General features: G+C 43.0%; 1 protein-coding gene across 3 annotated transcripts in view; it reads right to left on the bottom strand.

Annotated features, from left to right (window-relative positions):
• Window positions 1-17,955, bottom strand: part of ASCC3 (activating signal cointegrator 1 complex subunit 3) — an 825,088-nt gene that overhangs the window by 782,084 nt on the left and 25,049 nt on the right. For all 3 annotated transcript variants that reach the window (XM_073589497.1, XM_073589498.1, XM_073589496.1), the window contains exons 3-4: window positions 9,567-9,714; window positions 8,645-9,216 (exon numbers count right to left, since the gene is read on the bottom strand). In XM_073589497.1, coding sequence (XP_073445598.1) covers window positions 8,645-9,216; window positions 9,567-9,714 — 720 coding nt within the window. The remainder of the gene's footprint in view (window positions 1-8,644; window positions 9,217-9,566; window positions 9,715-17,955) is intronic.

Genomic DNA, 17,955 nt, shown 5'->3' with positions numbered 1-17,955 from the left:
GACCTAAGCCTCTGTCACTCCAGCTCTATTCCACTCATCACCACCTCCTGTTCGACTGACTGTTCCTTTGCCTGATGTCAAACAGCATGGAGGCTGTAAGTCAAGCAGGAGGAGGCGACTCAGAGGGGAAAAGAGCTGGAGTGACAGAGGCTTCAGATCCACAGACTTACATGTCAAATAAAAAGCTAATTTCTAAGAAATAGATTGGCCATATAAAGGTATTACTTTATCTTTGAAAGAACTAAATGCATATATATATATATATATATATATATATATATTTGTAGAATGAAATGCTGCTGACAGATTCCATTTAATAATGCAACATACATTGATATTCTAGAGACTGGAGTGCACCCAGTTTTCTGGCAACAATCTACACTTCATCCAAAAATGAACAATACAACTTTGCAAGATTGAAAGGCATTACATTAAAACCTTCCAAAGTACACTGATAAATTCTCAAAAATGTTTCATCAGTATGCATAATGCAAATGACTGCAATGCACACCGAGAAGGAAAGGTTAGTGCATCCTCGATAATACATTAGAGCAATCATAGTCACAGCAGACGTAATTGGTTTATGGCGCTTCCACGCCATATAATAAATGTGGAGCAGGTATCTTATGCACACGTAGGCTCCTGTACAACAGATCTACCTAGTCTTATGATGGTTTTATAAAATACGGCAAGAATACATACCGAATTTTTAAAGTGGCACTTTCCCTTGTAGCTAAAAAAAAATCTTAGCAAAAGAGATTACTCTGTGATCCCTTGAGGCAAAACCATGCATGGCATAAGGGAACTTTTAATTTCCAGGCAGTATGTTTACATGTTGGGGATTTGCTGCAGACACTGCACAGCAAGACTGCAAGTGTCAATGGTTGGGTCCATACTATGTGCTCAGTTTTGGGTGTTATGCTCAGGAGGTACACACTCGACAGTGGGCAAAGTCAGGATCGATGCCGAGGTATGACTCTAGCACAGATACTCACTGTAAAAAGGTATACACCACTAGATTCACAGACTGTACACATAAAATCACTGCTTATTAGTATCAATTTAAAATACAAAAAAGACCAATAAAAACAAAACACAAAAAGAAAATCCCCAGTCAAAAGACACTATATCCAAGATGTTATACACTATATCCATAGCTGTTGATAGAGGTGGGAGGGCAGTCACCCTGTGCTATACCCCGATCTCTACACGTTGCATCCTCCTGGATGCAAATGGCGCCCCCGCTCCAATTAAGTATGTACTTCTGAAAAGCCTATTTTGAAGATTAACGCATCGAGTGCTGCATACTCTGCATTTTTTATCATATCATACTGTTCTGGTATATATGTTCTATGGGTCTTACATCTCTAGGAGTAACAGTTGGTTCATATTTCAGTTTTGTGTTGTTACCTGTTGCATTACTTTGTTGTTTCTCAGCACCTTAGTACGATCATGGTATGATCAGGCACTTATGGATACCCTCCACATGAGGAATCACATCTACTGATTATTGGGATTTTTTTTTTCTTTGAGAGCATCTATATATTAAACATATATAGGGACCCGTTGAAGCGCTCGAGCAGCGCGAAACGGCCGTTGTCAGCCTTTCTTGCACTCCTTATGTCACTCCCCCGACTTGACATGTTTATGATATGTCAATAAATCAGTGAAACTTCCATCTCGATGAGTGCGACCTTTTCTCTTTGCATGGATTCCCAGGATTGACTGTTTCCAGGTCTGGCACCCGAGATTCCCAGCTGCTGGGCTTCTGTATGCCGCACATCATTTGAAGTCACACGGTAACAGCGGTGCCGTCCGCTTTTTATCTTGAGTTTTGTGATTAAACATATATATGTTCCTTGATCATACCTATGCTGCACATGTCAGCTTGAACTATAGTCCAGTGGACAAGGCTCGAATATCCGTTTAGAGATGTTTTGAGGTTGGCTTTCTCTTTCTTATTATCATGTCACATCAGTAGGGCCTTACAGGGACCCTCAGGGAGAGCTGTAGTGGTGCGGGTGCCAACCTCCGTTGACAGGTAGGGACGAGATCAGGGTATAGCATAGGGGTCCCTGCCCGTCCACCTGTATCAGCAGCCTTGTTAATCATGGATATAGTATCTTTTCACTGGGGATTTTCTTTTTGTGTTCTTTTTAATGTTTTTTTTATTGGATTTTAAATTGATGGTATACACTTCTCTTTGCAGTCGCCCTCTGCACTGGAAAGGGCAGTATGCTGTGCTTGTTGTTCTCTTAGTTAAAGAAAGGCTGTGTCGGCCCATACTATCCAGACACAAGCCAAACGAACACACTTTCACCCTTCCTTACTATGAAAAGGTGACAATATGTCTGGAAAAGCTTATAAAGACTTACCTGTATACTATAGGCTAGGTGTTCAAATGTAGTGTGGTCTTAGTCTTACTGCTGATTCCCCTGTGGTCTTATGCAGCACCTTAGAAAAGATTTGCCATAAATATGTGTTTTTTACCTAAGGTAAGTGTGGCTATTCTCCTGAATCTGGTGTGTTTTGTTTATTTTTTTTCATGCACGTCTCCGTTGCTAAACATGGTTATCTTCCTGGTGTCTAAATCTAATCTGGTTAGCCAAAGGGCCATGGTTCTTAACCCCTTAATGTCCAATGACATGCACAGTCCGCCATTAGACATCTCCCCTGCTTTGATGAGGGCTCCGGCGCTGAGCCCGCATTAAAGCTGGGACATGTCAGCTGTTTTGAACAGCTGACATGTGCCCGCAATAGGCGCGAGCGGAATCGCCATCCGCCCGTGCGGAATCGCTATCCGCCCGCGCCTATTAACTAGTTAAATCCCGCTGTCAAAGCTGACAGCGGGCATTTAAATAGCACTTCTGGCCACCAAACTTTGGCCCTGAGGAAGTGGCAGATTTGCCACGAAACGCGTTGGCACAATAAAGCTTTGAAGAATAATCCTGTCCTTGTGTGGTCAGCGTGGATACATTGAAAAAAACGGTCTTTTTTTTTTTTCCTCCTTTGTGACTCTAGACTAGTTTGCAGACAGATGCCTGATTTCCCTAGGTGATGCCTTTATGAAATACATGTGTGACCACAATTTCACCTAGAGATAACCAATGAGGGGATTCTAGAAACAGGACCTGCAGGTACTGACTGCTTTTTAGAAAAAGGCAGTTTTAAGAAAAAAGGTTGTCTTTATGAGTTAATATCTTTAAACAATACAAGTAACCAAAAAACCATAAATGTGTGGAGGTCTCTTCCAAAAATCTGAGTCAACAAGGGACACGATCCAGTGGTCATGAACAAAAAACAAAAGTATCTTGCAGGAATGTAAAAATATGAAATAGAATAATGAATTTAAAGGGGTTATCCGGGAGTCTTATTATTGTGTTTGGGCCTAAGAACTAACAGGCAGGTATTTGCTAACTACCTGCCTGTTCTGCACGGGATGATCTCTGCTTACTTAGTGAATCCCCTGCTTGCTTTCACCTCTTGACAACAGAACAGCACCTTCTCTTCCGCTTTGTCAATGGGGCATCACGCTGAATAAAAGCCGGCTCCCTGGAGTTGGGTAGCGGGGAGCTGGCTTTCATTCAGCATAACATTAGTAGAGACGCCCTCTCAACAGAGCAAAGCAGAAAAGATGCTGCTTTGTCGATGTGACGTCAGGGGAAGCCGCAGAATCGCCGGCAGGTGAAGTCTGTATCTGCTCTGAGCCAAAGAGATCGGAGCTGGCAGAACAGGCAGATAGGTACCAAACATATGTATGTTATATCTTAGCGTCTTATGAAAAAATAATAAAAGTCCATGATCTTCCCTTTAAAGGGGCATTTACACTGCACAATTAATTGTGATGGATAATAGCGAAGGGTAAACGAGCTTCTGATCATTTTTGACAGGCTCAACAGATCATCGTTATCGGCAGCATATTGTCCTGTGCTGCAGAGAACACTGGCAGCCTATGCACACTGAATGAATATGTTCAGTGCATATCTAAAGCGATATCGGCCTGTTGTGAAAAAACTTGTATACCATGGCTCACTGTCGAATATTTACTGATAAATGCCGCAAAAGAGTTAACTGTAATGGCTCCCTCAAAAGCTATCTGTAGAATTTCTCCTAACAAGGAATTTCTCCTGGCAATTTCCCTACCGTGCACACCAGTCAATCATTACGTGGCTTCATCTGATCAGTTTACGATGCAGAGTAGTATGAAGTGCCATGTAAACTTTCACCTTCCTCAATCATTGCAGAGCTCACACCAGCAGATATATTGCTATATAGTGTAGCTAGCAGGTATGGTACACATAATAAAACTAGAGCCATTACAACTCACTTTATTAACAATCTCATGAAGTTGACTTACCAGGTCAACAAGTTATTATACTTGAGACTCTTCAAATTTATTAATGTAATTTGCAAAGTCTAATGTTCCCCAATTCTTGACAGTTTCTCAGATAGATATTTTAAAATGAGCTAGGCAGAAGCCTAAGCACCAACATTTGCATTTCACTTGCATGCTGTAATATATCATATCTTGCTGTAAAATGACACGGAGTCACACACTCCAAGAGGCATAATGCTAGGCTGGAAAATGCGCCAAGCAATAATAACAACACCTTAAGCAAGTCATCCAAGACGAATCTCGGCACAAACTATTCTGTGAGTTACTTATCTTGTGTACCATAGAAGAAGACGTTATTGATTAGACAGTAAGCCTGTCAGACAACGCTCAGCGCGATCAATTGCTCCATGTATTTAGCAAAAAAAAATGTAAATTCTTTAAAAGGCTTAAAGACAGAATTCCCATCAGATTGTTAAAAGTGTCACTGCAGACTGAAGTAGGAATATATTAAAAAGAAGCATAAAAAATGCCTTAACACAATGTTCCTACTGTTTTAATTAGCTACAGGATAATTCACATGTAGATCTCATCTCCCGAGATCTTGGTGCCGAGCTCTCCATCTGCGCATGCTCCGCCCCCGGCAGCCATTTTCCCGGAGGCCACCGCATAAGAAACCATGCAACTGCGGGGGCTCTGGCCTTTCACAAAATGTTGGCGGAGCCCACTCAGCACGGAACACCCACAGCAGCACACCGCACATCCGGACACCCCCTCATACCAGCCTGCGGCCTTCAGCATCACCCCACTCCTGCATCCTCCAGCAGAGACTCTGGGACACCGCTTCACCGCAGCCATAACCCTCGGTAAGCAATAAGACGCAATGATTATAAGAAGCACCACCATTTTATTAAAAAAAGTTTTTTTCCTATTTTCTCCTCAAAATTTGGGGTGCGTCTTATAATGCGAAGCATCTTATAATCCTCAAAATACGGTACTTGTTATTACAAATCCTATGTTCTCAAGCATGGAGGGATTTATCATTTTATAGTTTAATGCTCATTGACTGGGTTACTGCAGTCTATCAGCAGTGAGCAGTCTGCTAGGCAGGAAGTGCAGCGCTTCCAAGATTTTTCTATAGAGCTTGCAAGCACTGCTATGAAGCTGACCAACTGTCCAAATCACAGGATCTGCCCAGCTCCAGTTCTGCAGAGGCAAAGCTGCCTCTGCTTGAAGATTCAGAGTCAGCACGGTGCCAGCAAGCGATGCAATGATGCTGCTGGTCCGAACTGTCATTCAGTCAGCAGTGCTCTGCCGAAATAAAGAAGCTGGAAGGCAGTGGAACAGTGCGCTCCTGGAAACAACTGAGACAACAACAAATTTGAGGGAAAAGACAAATATTCCCGAAGCAATTATTAGGGAAATATGCTCCTTTCTTTAGAGACATGCTATGATTGTTCTGCTAATTTATACGGGAAAACAGATCTCAGTTGACTGGACAGAGCCTCTAGTAGACTGGGCAGAGACTCTAGCAGACTGGGCAGAGACTCTAGCAGACTGGGCAGAGACTCTAGCACACTGGGCAGAGACTCTAGCACACTGGGCAGAGACTCTAGCACACTGGGCAGAGACTCTAGCACACTGGGCAGAGACTCTAGCACACTGGGCAGAGACTCTAGCACACTGGGCAGAGACTCTAGCACACTGGGCAGAGACTCTAGCACACTGGGCAGAGACTCTAGCACACTGGGCAGAGACTCTAGCAGACTGGGCAGAGACTCTAGCAGACTGGGCAGAGACTCTAGCAGACTGGGCAGAGCCTCTAGCAGACTGGGCAGAGCTTTAGTAGACTGGGCAGAGCTTTAGTAGACTGGGCAGAGCCTCTAGTAGACTGGGCAGAGTCTCTAGTAGACTGGGCAGTCTCTAGCAGACTGGGCAGAGCTTTAGTAGACTGGGAAGATTCTCTAGTAGACTGGGCAGAGTCTCTAGTAGACTGGGCAGAGTCTCTAGTAGACGGGGGCAGAGTCTCTAGTAGACTGGGCAGAGCCTCTAGTAGACTGGGCAGAGCCTCTAGTAGACTGGGCAGAGCCTCTAGTAGACTGGGTAGAGCCTCTAGTAGACTAATCGTTTATAAGAAGATTGAGCAGGGTCTCTAGTAGACAGGGCAGAGCCTCTAGTAGACTAGGCAGAGCCTCTAGTAGACTAATCGTTTATAAGAAATAGCTTTGCAGTACCAGTTGGCTTGGTAATGAAAGCAATTGATAGCAGTAGAGGTTTGATAGCAATTATGAATTATAGCACCTCCAAAAATCTAAAATCTCTGCATAATGTGAATATGGCAGTCTTTTTCTTTTGAGTTTCCAAGGCCATAACTTTCTGATGTTAGGAAGAAGGAACTTCTTATCATTTCTCTCTCAAATAAAGCCTAGCAGTCTATGACTGTAAGGAGAGTGACCTTACAGCCATTCCTGGAAATGTTGTATACATGCGTATAGCCCACATCGCCTGCATCACAGCACCTGTATGTAAGGAGACTAGCTTTACAGATGATGTTTATAACTCTAAATGCATGCTGTCCACAGTGCCTATATGTAAGGAGAGTGGCCTTACAGACCATGTCTATAACTTTTCCTATATGCCTATTGTCCACACTGACTGCATCACAACACCTGAATTTAAGGAAATGACCTTACAGTCCGTGTCTGGAAAGTTTCCTATTGTGCACAGTTCATTTATGTAAGGAGACTGGTCTTACAGTCCATGACCATAACTTTGCTGATATGCATATTGCCCCCAGTACCTGCATATATGGAGAATCGCCTTACAGACCATACCTGGTACGTTTCCTAGGTGAATATTGTCCACAGTACCTGTATGTATGGAGACTGGTCTTACAACCTTAAAAGGGGTTATACGGGACTATGTTATTTTTTTTTACTATGGGCCTAAGAACTAACAGGAGGGTAACTGCTAACAGTGGACTGCTTCTGCAGGCGATTCTGCTGCTTCACATCAAGACAGCAACTCTTCCTCCTCTGAAATGCTCTGTCGACGGGGCGTGATTGCCAACATCATGCTGATTAACAGACAGCTTTCCTCAGTTAGACAGTGGGGAGTGAGTCACAGGAAAAATGAAAGCGGAACAGCATCCAATCTTGAAAAAGACCACGATATGGTCGAAACGTTGTATTAATGGCTGATTAAACTATTTCTTCACCTGGATTGGATGCTGTTCCACTTTCATTTTTCCTGTAAGTTATGGTCCCTATTGGGTCCTGGGACTCTTGGAACGTGCATCCTAGTGAACATTCTGTGTGCTGTTGGCTGAAATTGCTGTCTCTAGTGTGGAGTGAGTTGTCAATCAGCATGACAATGGCAGCAATGCACCGTCAACAGAGCAGAGCAGAAGAAAAGAAGCTGCTCTGTCACCATGACATCAGTGGAATGCACGGACCTGCCAGCAGGAGCAATCCATAATCGCACTGTGCCAACAGAGATCGGCGGTGGGCAGAACATGCAGGTAGTCAACAAATACTTGCCGTTATTTCTAAGGCCCATTGTGAAAAAATAAAATGGTCCCCAATAACCCCTTTAATACAGCCTTACCCACCAGACCAAACAAGAATATTTACAATGAGAATTAATGCTTGTGAAAAACTCACTGTATACTTGTACTTTAGTATGGCCTTTTCAGCACTACAGTGGCGGTTGATTATCACTTACCCTTAGAATGTGGATGCTGCTCTCATTTTATTTTGTTTTTTTGTCTTCTATTCTGCTTTTGATAAATGTGCACAAAAATGTTACCGTGAAGGACATGTTGGAGGCTGAAGCGAACTGATGAACTAAAGTTCCCATTCAAATACCAAAGAAATAAACAGAATCTACCTGCTGATTCTACACGATCATTTTTTTTTAATTAACGTGCAAAATTTAGGGTGTCAGTAACGTTGCATATGTTATTAGGAAAAAAGTTATAGAATATGGGGCATGTAGATCCTTCTTATGGAAGTTATTAAAATGTGTCAAGCAAACAACAGTGAAAAGAAACACAACTAGAAGTTTTATTGTGGAACCCATGAATCTTCTACCTAGAAAATTGTGTTCAGATCACTGGGAGGGAGTAAGAATAAAAAAGCCAAATTAAAAACAAAGAATTCAATCTGAACCAACTCTGAGAATCTGATGGTATTAATCTCTTTGTGCAGAAAAAAAATGTCTTAAAAAGAGCCTTTTTTTTAATGTTTTAAATGTCTTAAAAAACTGATCACTAGCAAAAATTTATCAGCTCTGAAAAAGACATTTACAAACCTCATTCTGAAGCTCATCGCTGCTTTTCGAAGAGGCCAGCATCTCGAATATCGTGTTGCACAAATCTTCCACCGTGTGACCGCCAACAGAACTCTGGACAACATATTTTTCAACTTCTTCGTAGAGCAAAGAGCCATCGTCTTCACTGCTGCTGACTTTTTGTGTGGCTCGGGATGGATCTAGATAGCCGTCTTTAAGGCCATTTTGAAGTTTCAAGAAGTTAAAGCTTAGATTATCGTCAGTCTCAAGTTCACCGTTTAAAGGCATGTCTTCTGTCTCCTCCAGCTCGTACATTTCTAGAGAGAACTTCACATTTCTCCCAAATGATGCTGTATCTCTTGCAGAGTCCTCCTGAACCATCGGTGTAAGTTTCTGACGCTGCTCATCAGTCAATAATGACACGATTTTATAGGAGGCGTCACAGGCTGCTGCTGCACATGTCGATGGAAATGGGCCAAACATCTGTTTAATAGCTTTAGTAGCTTCTTGATTGACACAATCCTTGTCATAAAAAGTCCTGAAAAGGAACACGGCTCCACTTTCGATTGCTTCTTGCCCATGGTCTGTTCCAACTGTAAGAAGACAAGGCAATGGTTTTGGCATACCGCATGTGTTTGATTTAAATCGCCTCTAAATAAATGTGTGCTATCTCCCCCTGTAATAGCTTAAACCTTTCACTCCAAATCATAAGCACTACAATAAAAATGACAACCTGGGAGAATTACAGCCCCCAAAGTCACCCTTATGTAAATATATAAGACTGAATTATTGAACCAAGGATCAGTAGATTGAAAGTCACTGGCTGCAGAACAATCAAGTGAGCTTCTCCTCTACTCTGACTAGCCAGGTGAAAAATTACCAAGTTGAATTCACAGCACATCATGAATTTCAAAGAATTTGTCTTTAACAAAAAGTAATTTACCGATCCGTTTTGCAGCCTGTAATATTTCTTTTAGGCCCTCGTTTATTGCTTCATGCTCCTTGTCCACAATGCCAGTGACAAATTGAGTTATTTTCCTCCAAGTAAGGTCAGATTCCAAAACTTGCTCACGCAACTTCGATCTTTTGTTCTGCAAAATGAATGCAGTATGAGTAGAAGAAATGTATCTGAAACAACTAAATGTCACAATCAAAGAAAGCAGGAGTGCGCCTCCAAATAACTATTAACGAATATTAGCAAATACAGGCAGAGGTTTTTTCTCCTTCTTTGTTCCGAACTAAAATGAAAGGTCAAAAATATTTGAGCCGTAGTAAAACCAACAAGAACTTTCGAGATGAAACAAGATGTCACGTGATTAATATTATAGCACTTTCGTTCTGGAACATGGCATAAAATAATAAAAGGGGCATAACGGCTACTACTTTATCGCAATTCCCTTGCCCATTATTTGTGTTGATCCTTGACAATCCTTAAAAAGAATTGGTTTGTAGGATCATACCATCTAAGGCCGGTTTCACACTAGCGCATTTTCAGCGCGCGCACGGCCGGGGGTAGCTCCGCCCCCGAGCCGGCTCTCTGCCCGGCGTGCCCGCCCCTTGCCTGTAGCGCCGCCTCCTAGCGGACGGCGGCGCCTGCGATCGGCGCACCCTATCTTTAGCATAGGGTGCGCCGATCGTGCGCAGGCCGTGCGCTAGTTGCGCTTTGACCTGCGCTGCGCACTTTTGACGGTGCGCCGTGCGCGCCAAAATCCGAAAAGTTTGATTTTGGCGCGCACGGCGCACCGTCAAAAGTGCGCAGCGCAGGTCAAAGCGCAACTAGCGCACGGCCTGCGCACGATCGGCGCACCCTATGCTAAAGATAGGGTGCGCCGATCGCAGGCGCCGCTGTCCGCTAGGAGGCGGCGCTACAAGGAAGGGGCGGGCACGCCGGGCAGAGAGCCGGATCGGGGGCGGAGCTACCCCCGGCCGTGCGCGCGCTGAAAATGCGCTAGTGTGAAACCGGCCTAAGCCATCTATATGGTCATGTAGGTCATAGGGAGTTGAATAAAATGATACTTTCTTATCTGCCATCTAATGTCTTATTCCAGAGAAATCCACATTTTTCTTAATGTAAATTAGCTGTTAACATCTAGCAAAATGACGGCGGCGCCTGCGAAGTGGCAACTATCGCAACGCGATAGATGCTACTGTGCAGACAAGGCCGCCGGCCTTTGATCAAGATTATTTTTTGTTTTTCCCCACAATACTATATGACTAATTCATAAATGAATATATTGCATATTCTCCAATACATCATGCTACAGCAAAGGCGCTGCCGCAATGCTTGCATGATGTTAATTTTTTTTCCCACACAATATTATATGCAGTATGTAAAATAAGGGTCAGATCACTGAGGGATCAGTGACCGGTTATAAGCCATACAGATGCATATGTAAGCAGAACACCACATAAAGCCACCCACCACAGTCCCGCCCCAGAGCATGAGAATCTCAGTAACTGAAAACTACAAAGAAAGATTAAACAACAACCATAAGACGGACTTCATCAACCAAGGTATAATTTTACTCAGTATAACGGCGCCGACCTGACACTGTCTGTAGTTTACTGAGCAGTATCCTGCTGACAGGTTCACTTTAAGATCTATGGGCTGGACACAGATCTCCCTAAGAATCTGCCTCCAGAGCTCACTTTATATTTAATGGGGCTCTACCACTGTGAAACATGACAGTCTGCTCTCCTGAACTCACTGCTGACCTGTGTGTGATTACAGCTCACACAGTACTGAGCACAATCCTGATGACAGGTTCACTTTATGGTCTATGGGCTGGACACAAGTCTCCCTCAGAATCTGCTTCCAGAGCTCATTTTCTATTTAACTGGGCTCTACCACTGTGAGACATGACAGTGTGCTCTCCTGAACTCACTGCTGACCTGTGTGTGATTACAGCTCACATAGTACTGAGCACAATCCTGATGACAAGTTCACTTTAACAGCTTTTTCATACATTAATAAAAATGTGGATTTTTCTGGAATAAGACAACAGATCACTTTATTCAATTTTCTACGATCTGCATGTCCATATAGAAAGACAATTTTTCATTTTTTGCCTCCTGAATAAGTTAATTTGCATAACGTTTACCATTTTTTTCTGGCTACAAAACTATTTAAGGTCTTGTTTTTTGCAGAATACAGGCATATATAGTATGGTTGGCTTGACGCTATATGATTTTTTTACAGCACAATGGATTTCTGCCAATGTGTTGCACATTGATCGCTATTTGTGTTAATAGATGTTATTACTTCTTTGTTTTGGGCATCACAAGAACATGGACAGCTCTTAAAGGGAAATCGTCTTAAGCCGGCTAAATGGTCATGTTGGTCTTAGGAAGCTGATACCTGCAGTCTGATGTCTAAAGCTGGAGTCACACATAGCGACTCACCAGCGATCCCGACAATGATATCAACGTGTCAGGATCGCTGGTGAGTCGCTATGTGATCGCTGGTGAGCTGTCACACAGACATCTTCACCAGCGATCAGCACAGCGACGCCGAGCGCGCGGCGTCGCTGTGTACGTTAGTTACCAGCGCGCTGATGCAGGGAGCTGGTAACTAACGTACACATCGGGTATCTAAGGGACGCACGTCCCTTGGATACCCGATGTGTACATTAGTTACCAGCTCCCTGCATCAGCGCGCTGGTAACTAACGTACACATCGGGTTTCTAAGGGACGCACGTCCCTTGGATACCCGATGTGTACTTTAGTTACTAGCTGATCGCTGGTCTCCCGCCTGTCACACGCAGCGATGCGTGCTGGCCAGCGGGAGACCAGCGATGGAAGAAATGTCCAGAGATTTCCAAGAGCAATCAGCGATATCGGCAGGGGGGCCGGTCGCTGATCGCTGTCACACACAGCGATCTCGCTGGTGAGATCGCTGTTGTGTCACAAAACTTGTGACTCAGCAGCGATCCGCTAGCGAGATCGCTATGTGTGATGGGGCCTTTACTCCAGAGATACCCATGTGTTCTGATAGGTAAATAAATTGTTAAAGGCCATGGGCAGGACACTAATCAGCATGAGAATCTGCTTCCGGAGCTTATTTATTTTAAATGAAAGGGGCATTACCATTGTGAGACAATTAACAGGAGAACTGAACTTTATCTTCTTATAAACACATTTTCTGCAGATCTCACAGCTCTGCTGTATTGCAACTATATTGCAACCCTGTCTGCCTGTGAGATGGAAGCTGAAATATTGAGAGGAACCTAAAGATGTGTCAGTTATAATAACACACAGCTCTGCAGTGACATCAAAAGAGCACAGAGAAGTCATCACCTCTCACACTGGAAACATTTATTAAACTGCCTTAAACTCAAACTGGTTTATAAATTTTTGGTGTCTTTAGTCTTGTCTAAACTTTACATTACCTCCTGGTCGGCTAACGTTAAACAATCTTTTTTGCACTATTATACTGGAGTAACTTGACATATTTCAAACAATTCAGCATTCAGCCATTTTCTGTTTTTTTTTTTTTTTTTTTCCTCCCGTTCTTCTAAGAGCCATAACCTTTTTTATTTTTCTGTCCACTTAACTGTATGAGGGCTCATATTTTTACAGGACAAGATATACTTTTGAATGACACCATTCTTTTTATCATATGAGGGACTGGAAAGCGGAAAAAATATTCCAAGTACGTTGAAATAGCAAAAAAAAGTGCAATTTCACAATTGCTTTGGGGGATTTGTAATTACCATGTTCAATATATGTTAAAAATGACCTTGCAATATGATTCTCCAGGTCAGTATGATTCCAAAGATGCCAAACATGCATAGGTTTTTTTATTTTTTATTTAAGTGATAAAAACAAAATCACAAACAAGTAAGAAATTTTGGTTGTGTCGCCATTTTCAGAGACCTGAAACTTTCAATTTTCAGGATCTGGGGCTGAGTCAGGACTTGTTTTATGCACCCCGACCTGACGTTTTTACTAATACTATTTTGGAGTAGATATAATGTTTTGATCGCCTCTTATTGCACTTTATTGCAATGTTGTGACAGCAAAAAAAACCCTAATTCTGGTGTTTTCAATTCATATTCTCATTACTACATTTACCGATCGGATTACCGTATATACTCGTGTATAAGCCGAGATTTTCAGCCCATTTTTTTGGGCTGAAAGTCCCTCTCTCAGCTTATAAACGAGTCATATACGGGGGTCGGCGGGGGGGTGTCAGAGACCATACTCCCCCCTCCTGGCACGGTCTCTGCAGCCCCCCTGCTTCCCCCATGATCTCAGTGTCCCAGCCGTTCCTGCATTCAGCGGTCACGTGGTACCGCTCATTAACCCCTTCACCCCCAAGGGTGGTTTGCACGTTCATGACCGGGCCAATTTTTACAATTCTGACCACTGTACCTTTATGAGGTCATAACTCTGGAACGCTTCCATTGATCCCGGTGATTCTGACATTGTTTTCTCGTGACATATTGTACTTCATGTTAGTGGTAAAATTTCATTCAAATAACTTGCGTTTATTTGTGAAAAAAATGGAAATTTGGCAAAAATTTTGAAAATTTCGCAATTTTCCAACTTTGAATTTTTATGCCCTTAAATCACAGAGATACGGCACACAAAAAACTTGATAAGTAACATTTCCCACATGTTTACTTTACATCAGCACAATTTTGCAACCAAAATTTTTTTTTGTTAGGAAGTTATAAGGGTTAAAAGTTGACCAGCGATTTCTCATTTTTACAACACCATTTTATTTTTAGGACCACATCACATTTGAAGCCACTTTGAGGGGTCTATATGATAGAAAATACCCAAAAGTGACACCATTCTAAAAACTGAACCCCTTAAGGTGCTCAAAACCACATTCAAGAAGTTTATTAACCCATTAGGTGCGTCACAGGAATTTTTTTGAATATTTAAAAAGAAATGAACATCTAACTTTTTTTCACAAAAAAAATACTTCAGGTTCAATTTTTTTTATTTTACCAAGGGTAACAGGAGAAATTGGACTGCAAAAGTTATTGTGCAATTTGTCCTGAGTACGCTGATACCTGATTTGTGGGGGGGAACTACTGTTTCGGCGCATGGCAGAGCTCAGAATGGAAGGAGCGCCGTTTGACTTTTTCAATGCAAAATTGGCTGGAATTCAGATCGGACGCCATGTCACGTTTGGAGAGTCCCTGATGTACCTAAACAGTGGAAACCCCCTACAAGTGACCCCATTTTGGAAACTAGACCCCCCAAGGAACTTATCTAGATATGTGGTGAGAACTTTGAACCCACAAGGGCTTTACAGAAGTTTATAACGTACAGCGGTACAATTAAAAAATCATATTTTTTCCACAAAAATGATCTTTTTACCCCAATTTTTATTTTCCCAAGGGTAACAGGACCCTAAAAGTTATTGTGCAATTTGTCCTGAGTACGCTGATACCCCACATGTGGGGGTAAACCACTATTTGGGCGCATGGCAGAGCTCGGAAGGGAAGCAATGCCATTTGACGTTTTTGGCTGGAATTGAGATCGGACACCATGTCGCGTTTGGAAAACCCCTGATGTACCAAAACAGTGGAAACCCCCCACAAATGACACCATTTTGGAAACTAGACCCCCTAAGGAACTTATCTAGATGTGTGGTGAGAACTTTGAACCCCCATGGGCTTCACAGAAGTTTATAACATACAGCCATACAATTAAAAAATCATATTTTTTCCACAAAAATGATCTTTTCACCCTCAATTCTTATTTTTCCAAGGGTAACAGGACCCTAAAAGTTATTGTGCAATTTGTTCTGAGTACGCTGATACCCCACATGTGGGGGTAAACCACTATTTGGGCGCATGGCAGAGCTCGGAAGGGAAGCAGCGCCATTTGACGTTTTTGGCTGGAATTGAGATCGGACACCATGTCGCGTTTGGAAAACTCCTGATGTACCAAAACAGTGGAAACCCCCCACAAATGACACCATTTTGGAAACTAGACCCCCTAAGGAACTTATCTAGATGTGTGGTGAGCACTTTGACCCCCCCAGTGCTTCACAGAAGTTTATAATGCCCGGGTGTGAAAATAAATAATTCGTATTTTTTCCACAAACATGATCTTTTAGTCACCATTTTTTTATTTTCCAAAGGGTACCAGGAGAAATTGGACCCCAAAAGTTGTTGTCCAATTTGTCCTGAGTATGCTGATACCCCATATGTGGGAGAAAACTACTGTATGGGCACACGTCGGGGCTCGGAAGGGAAGTAGTGACGTTTTGGAATGCAGACTTTGATGGAATGGTCTGCGGGTGTCATGTTGCCTTTGGAGAGCCCCTAATGTACCTAAACAGTGGAAACCCCCCACAAATGACACCATTTTGTAAACTAGACCCCCCAAGGAACTTATCTAGATGTGTGGTGAGCACTTTGAACCCCCCAGTGCTTCACAGAAGTTTATAACGCCCGGGCGTGAAAATAAAAAATTCGTATTTTTTCCCACAAACATGATCTTTTAGTCACCATTTTTTTATTTTCCCAAGGGTACCAGGAGAAATTGGACCCCAAAAGTTGTTGTCCAATTTGTCCTGAGTATGCTGATACCCCAAATGTGGGTGAAAACTACTGTATGGGCACACGTCGGGGTTCGGAAGGGAAGTAGTGACGTTTTGGTATGCAGACTTTGATGGAATGGTCTGCGAGTGTCATGTTGCCTTTGGAGAGCCCCTAATGTACCTAAACAGTGGAAACCCCCGACAAATGACCCCATTTTGAAAACTAGACCCACTAAGGAACTTATCTAGATGTGAGGTGAGCACTTTGAACCCCCAAGGGCTTCACAGAAGTTTATAATGCCAGGGCATGAAAATAAAAAAAATCGTATTTTTTCCACAAACATGATCAATTAGTCCCCAATTTTTTCATTTTCCCAAGGGTAACAGGAGAAATTGGACCCCAAAAGTTGTTGTCCAATTTGGCCTGAGTACGCTGACACCCCATATGTGGGAGAAAACTACTGTATGGACACACGTCGGGGCTCGGAAGGGAAGCAGTGACGTTTTGGAATGCAGACTTTGATGGAATGGTCTGCGGGTGTCATGTGCGTTTGGAGAGCCCCTGATGTACCTAAACTATTGAAACTCCCCACAAGTGACCCCATTTTGGACACTAGACCCCCCACGGAACTTATCTAGATGTGTGGTGAGCACTTTGAACCCCCAAGTGCTTCACAGAAGTTTATAACACTCGGACGTGAAAATAAAAAAATCATTTTTTTCCACAAAAATGATATTTTTGCCCCCAATTTTTTATTTTCCTAAGGGTAACAGGAGAAATTGGACCCCAAAAATTGTTTTGCAATTTGTCCTGAGTAGGCTGATACCCTACATGTGGGGGTAAAACACTGTTTGGGCGCATGGCAGAGCTTGGAAGGGAAGGAGCACCATTTGACTTTTTCAACTCAGAATTGGCTGGAATTGAGATCAGACGCCATGTTGCATTTGGAGAGCCCCTGATGTGCCCAAACAGTGGAAACCCCCAATTATAACTCCAACCCTAACCCCAACACACCCCTAACCCTAATCTGAGCCCTAACCCTAGCCCTAACCCTAGCCCTAACCCTAACCCTAAGGCTGTGTGCACACGCTGCGGATTTTGCTGCGGTTCCGCAGCGGTTTTGGCTGCTGCGGACCCCAGTACCATGATTCCCTATGGGAATCAAAAACCGCAGTGCAGACGGTGCGGAATTTTCCGCGCGGATTATCTGCGGTTTTCAATCCGCAGAAAGAATTGACATGTCAATTCTTTCTGCGGATTCTCCTGCGGTTTGCCATCTCCTCTAATGAGGAGATGAAAAACCGCAGGACAAAACCGCAGAGCAATCTGCAGGTAAAACCGCAGGTCTTTTGACCTGCGGTTTCACCTGCGGATTTTACAGAATCCGCACCTAATCCGCAGCGTGTGCACACAGCCTTACCCTAACGGGAAAATGGAGATAAATACTTTTTTTTTAGTTTTATTATTTTTCCCTAACTAAGGGGGTGATAACGGGGGGTTTGACTTACTATTTATGGCGGTTTTTATGTTTGGCGGCTGTCACACGCTAAAAGACGCTTTTTATTGTAAAATAGTTTTTGCATCACCACATTTTGAGAGCTATAATTTTTCCGGATTTTGACCCACTGAGTCATGTGAGGTCTTATTTTTTGCGGGACGAGTTGACGTTTTTATTGGTACCATTTTCGGGCACGTGACATTTTTTGATCGCTTTTTATTCCTATTTTTGGGACGCAGAATGAACAAAAACCAGCGTTTCATGAATTTCTTTTGGGGGGGTGCGTTTACACCGTTCCGCGTGCGGTAAAATTGATAAAGCGGTTTTA

Source organism: Dendrobates tinctorius, unplaced genomic scaffold (assembly GCF_039654945.1).
Source record: "Dendrobates tinctorius isolate UK_male_01 unplaced genomic scaffold, ASM3965494v1 ptg000111l, whole genome shotgun sequence".
In the NCBI taxonomy this organism is placed as follows: Eukaryota; Metazoa; Chordata; class Amphibia; order Anura; family Dendrobatidae; genus Dendrobates; species Dendrobates tinctorius.
This window is presented reverse-complemented; position numbering and strand designations above follow the sequence as displayed.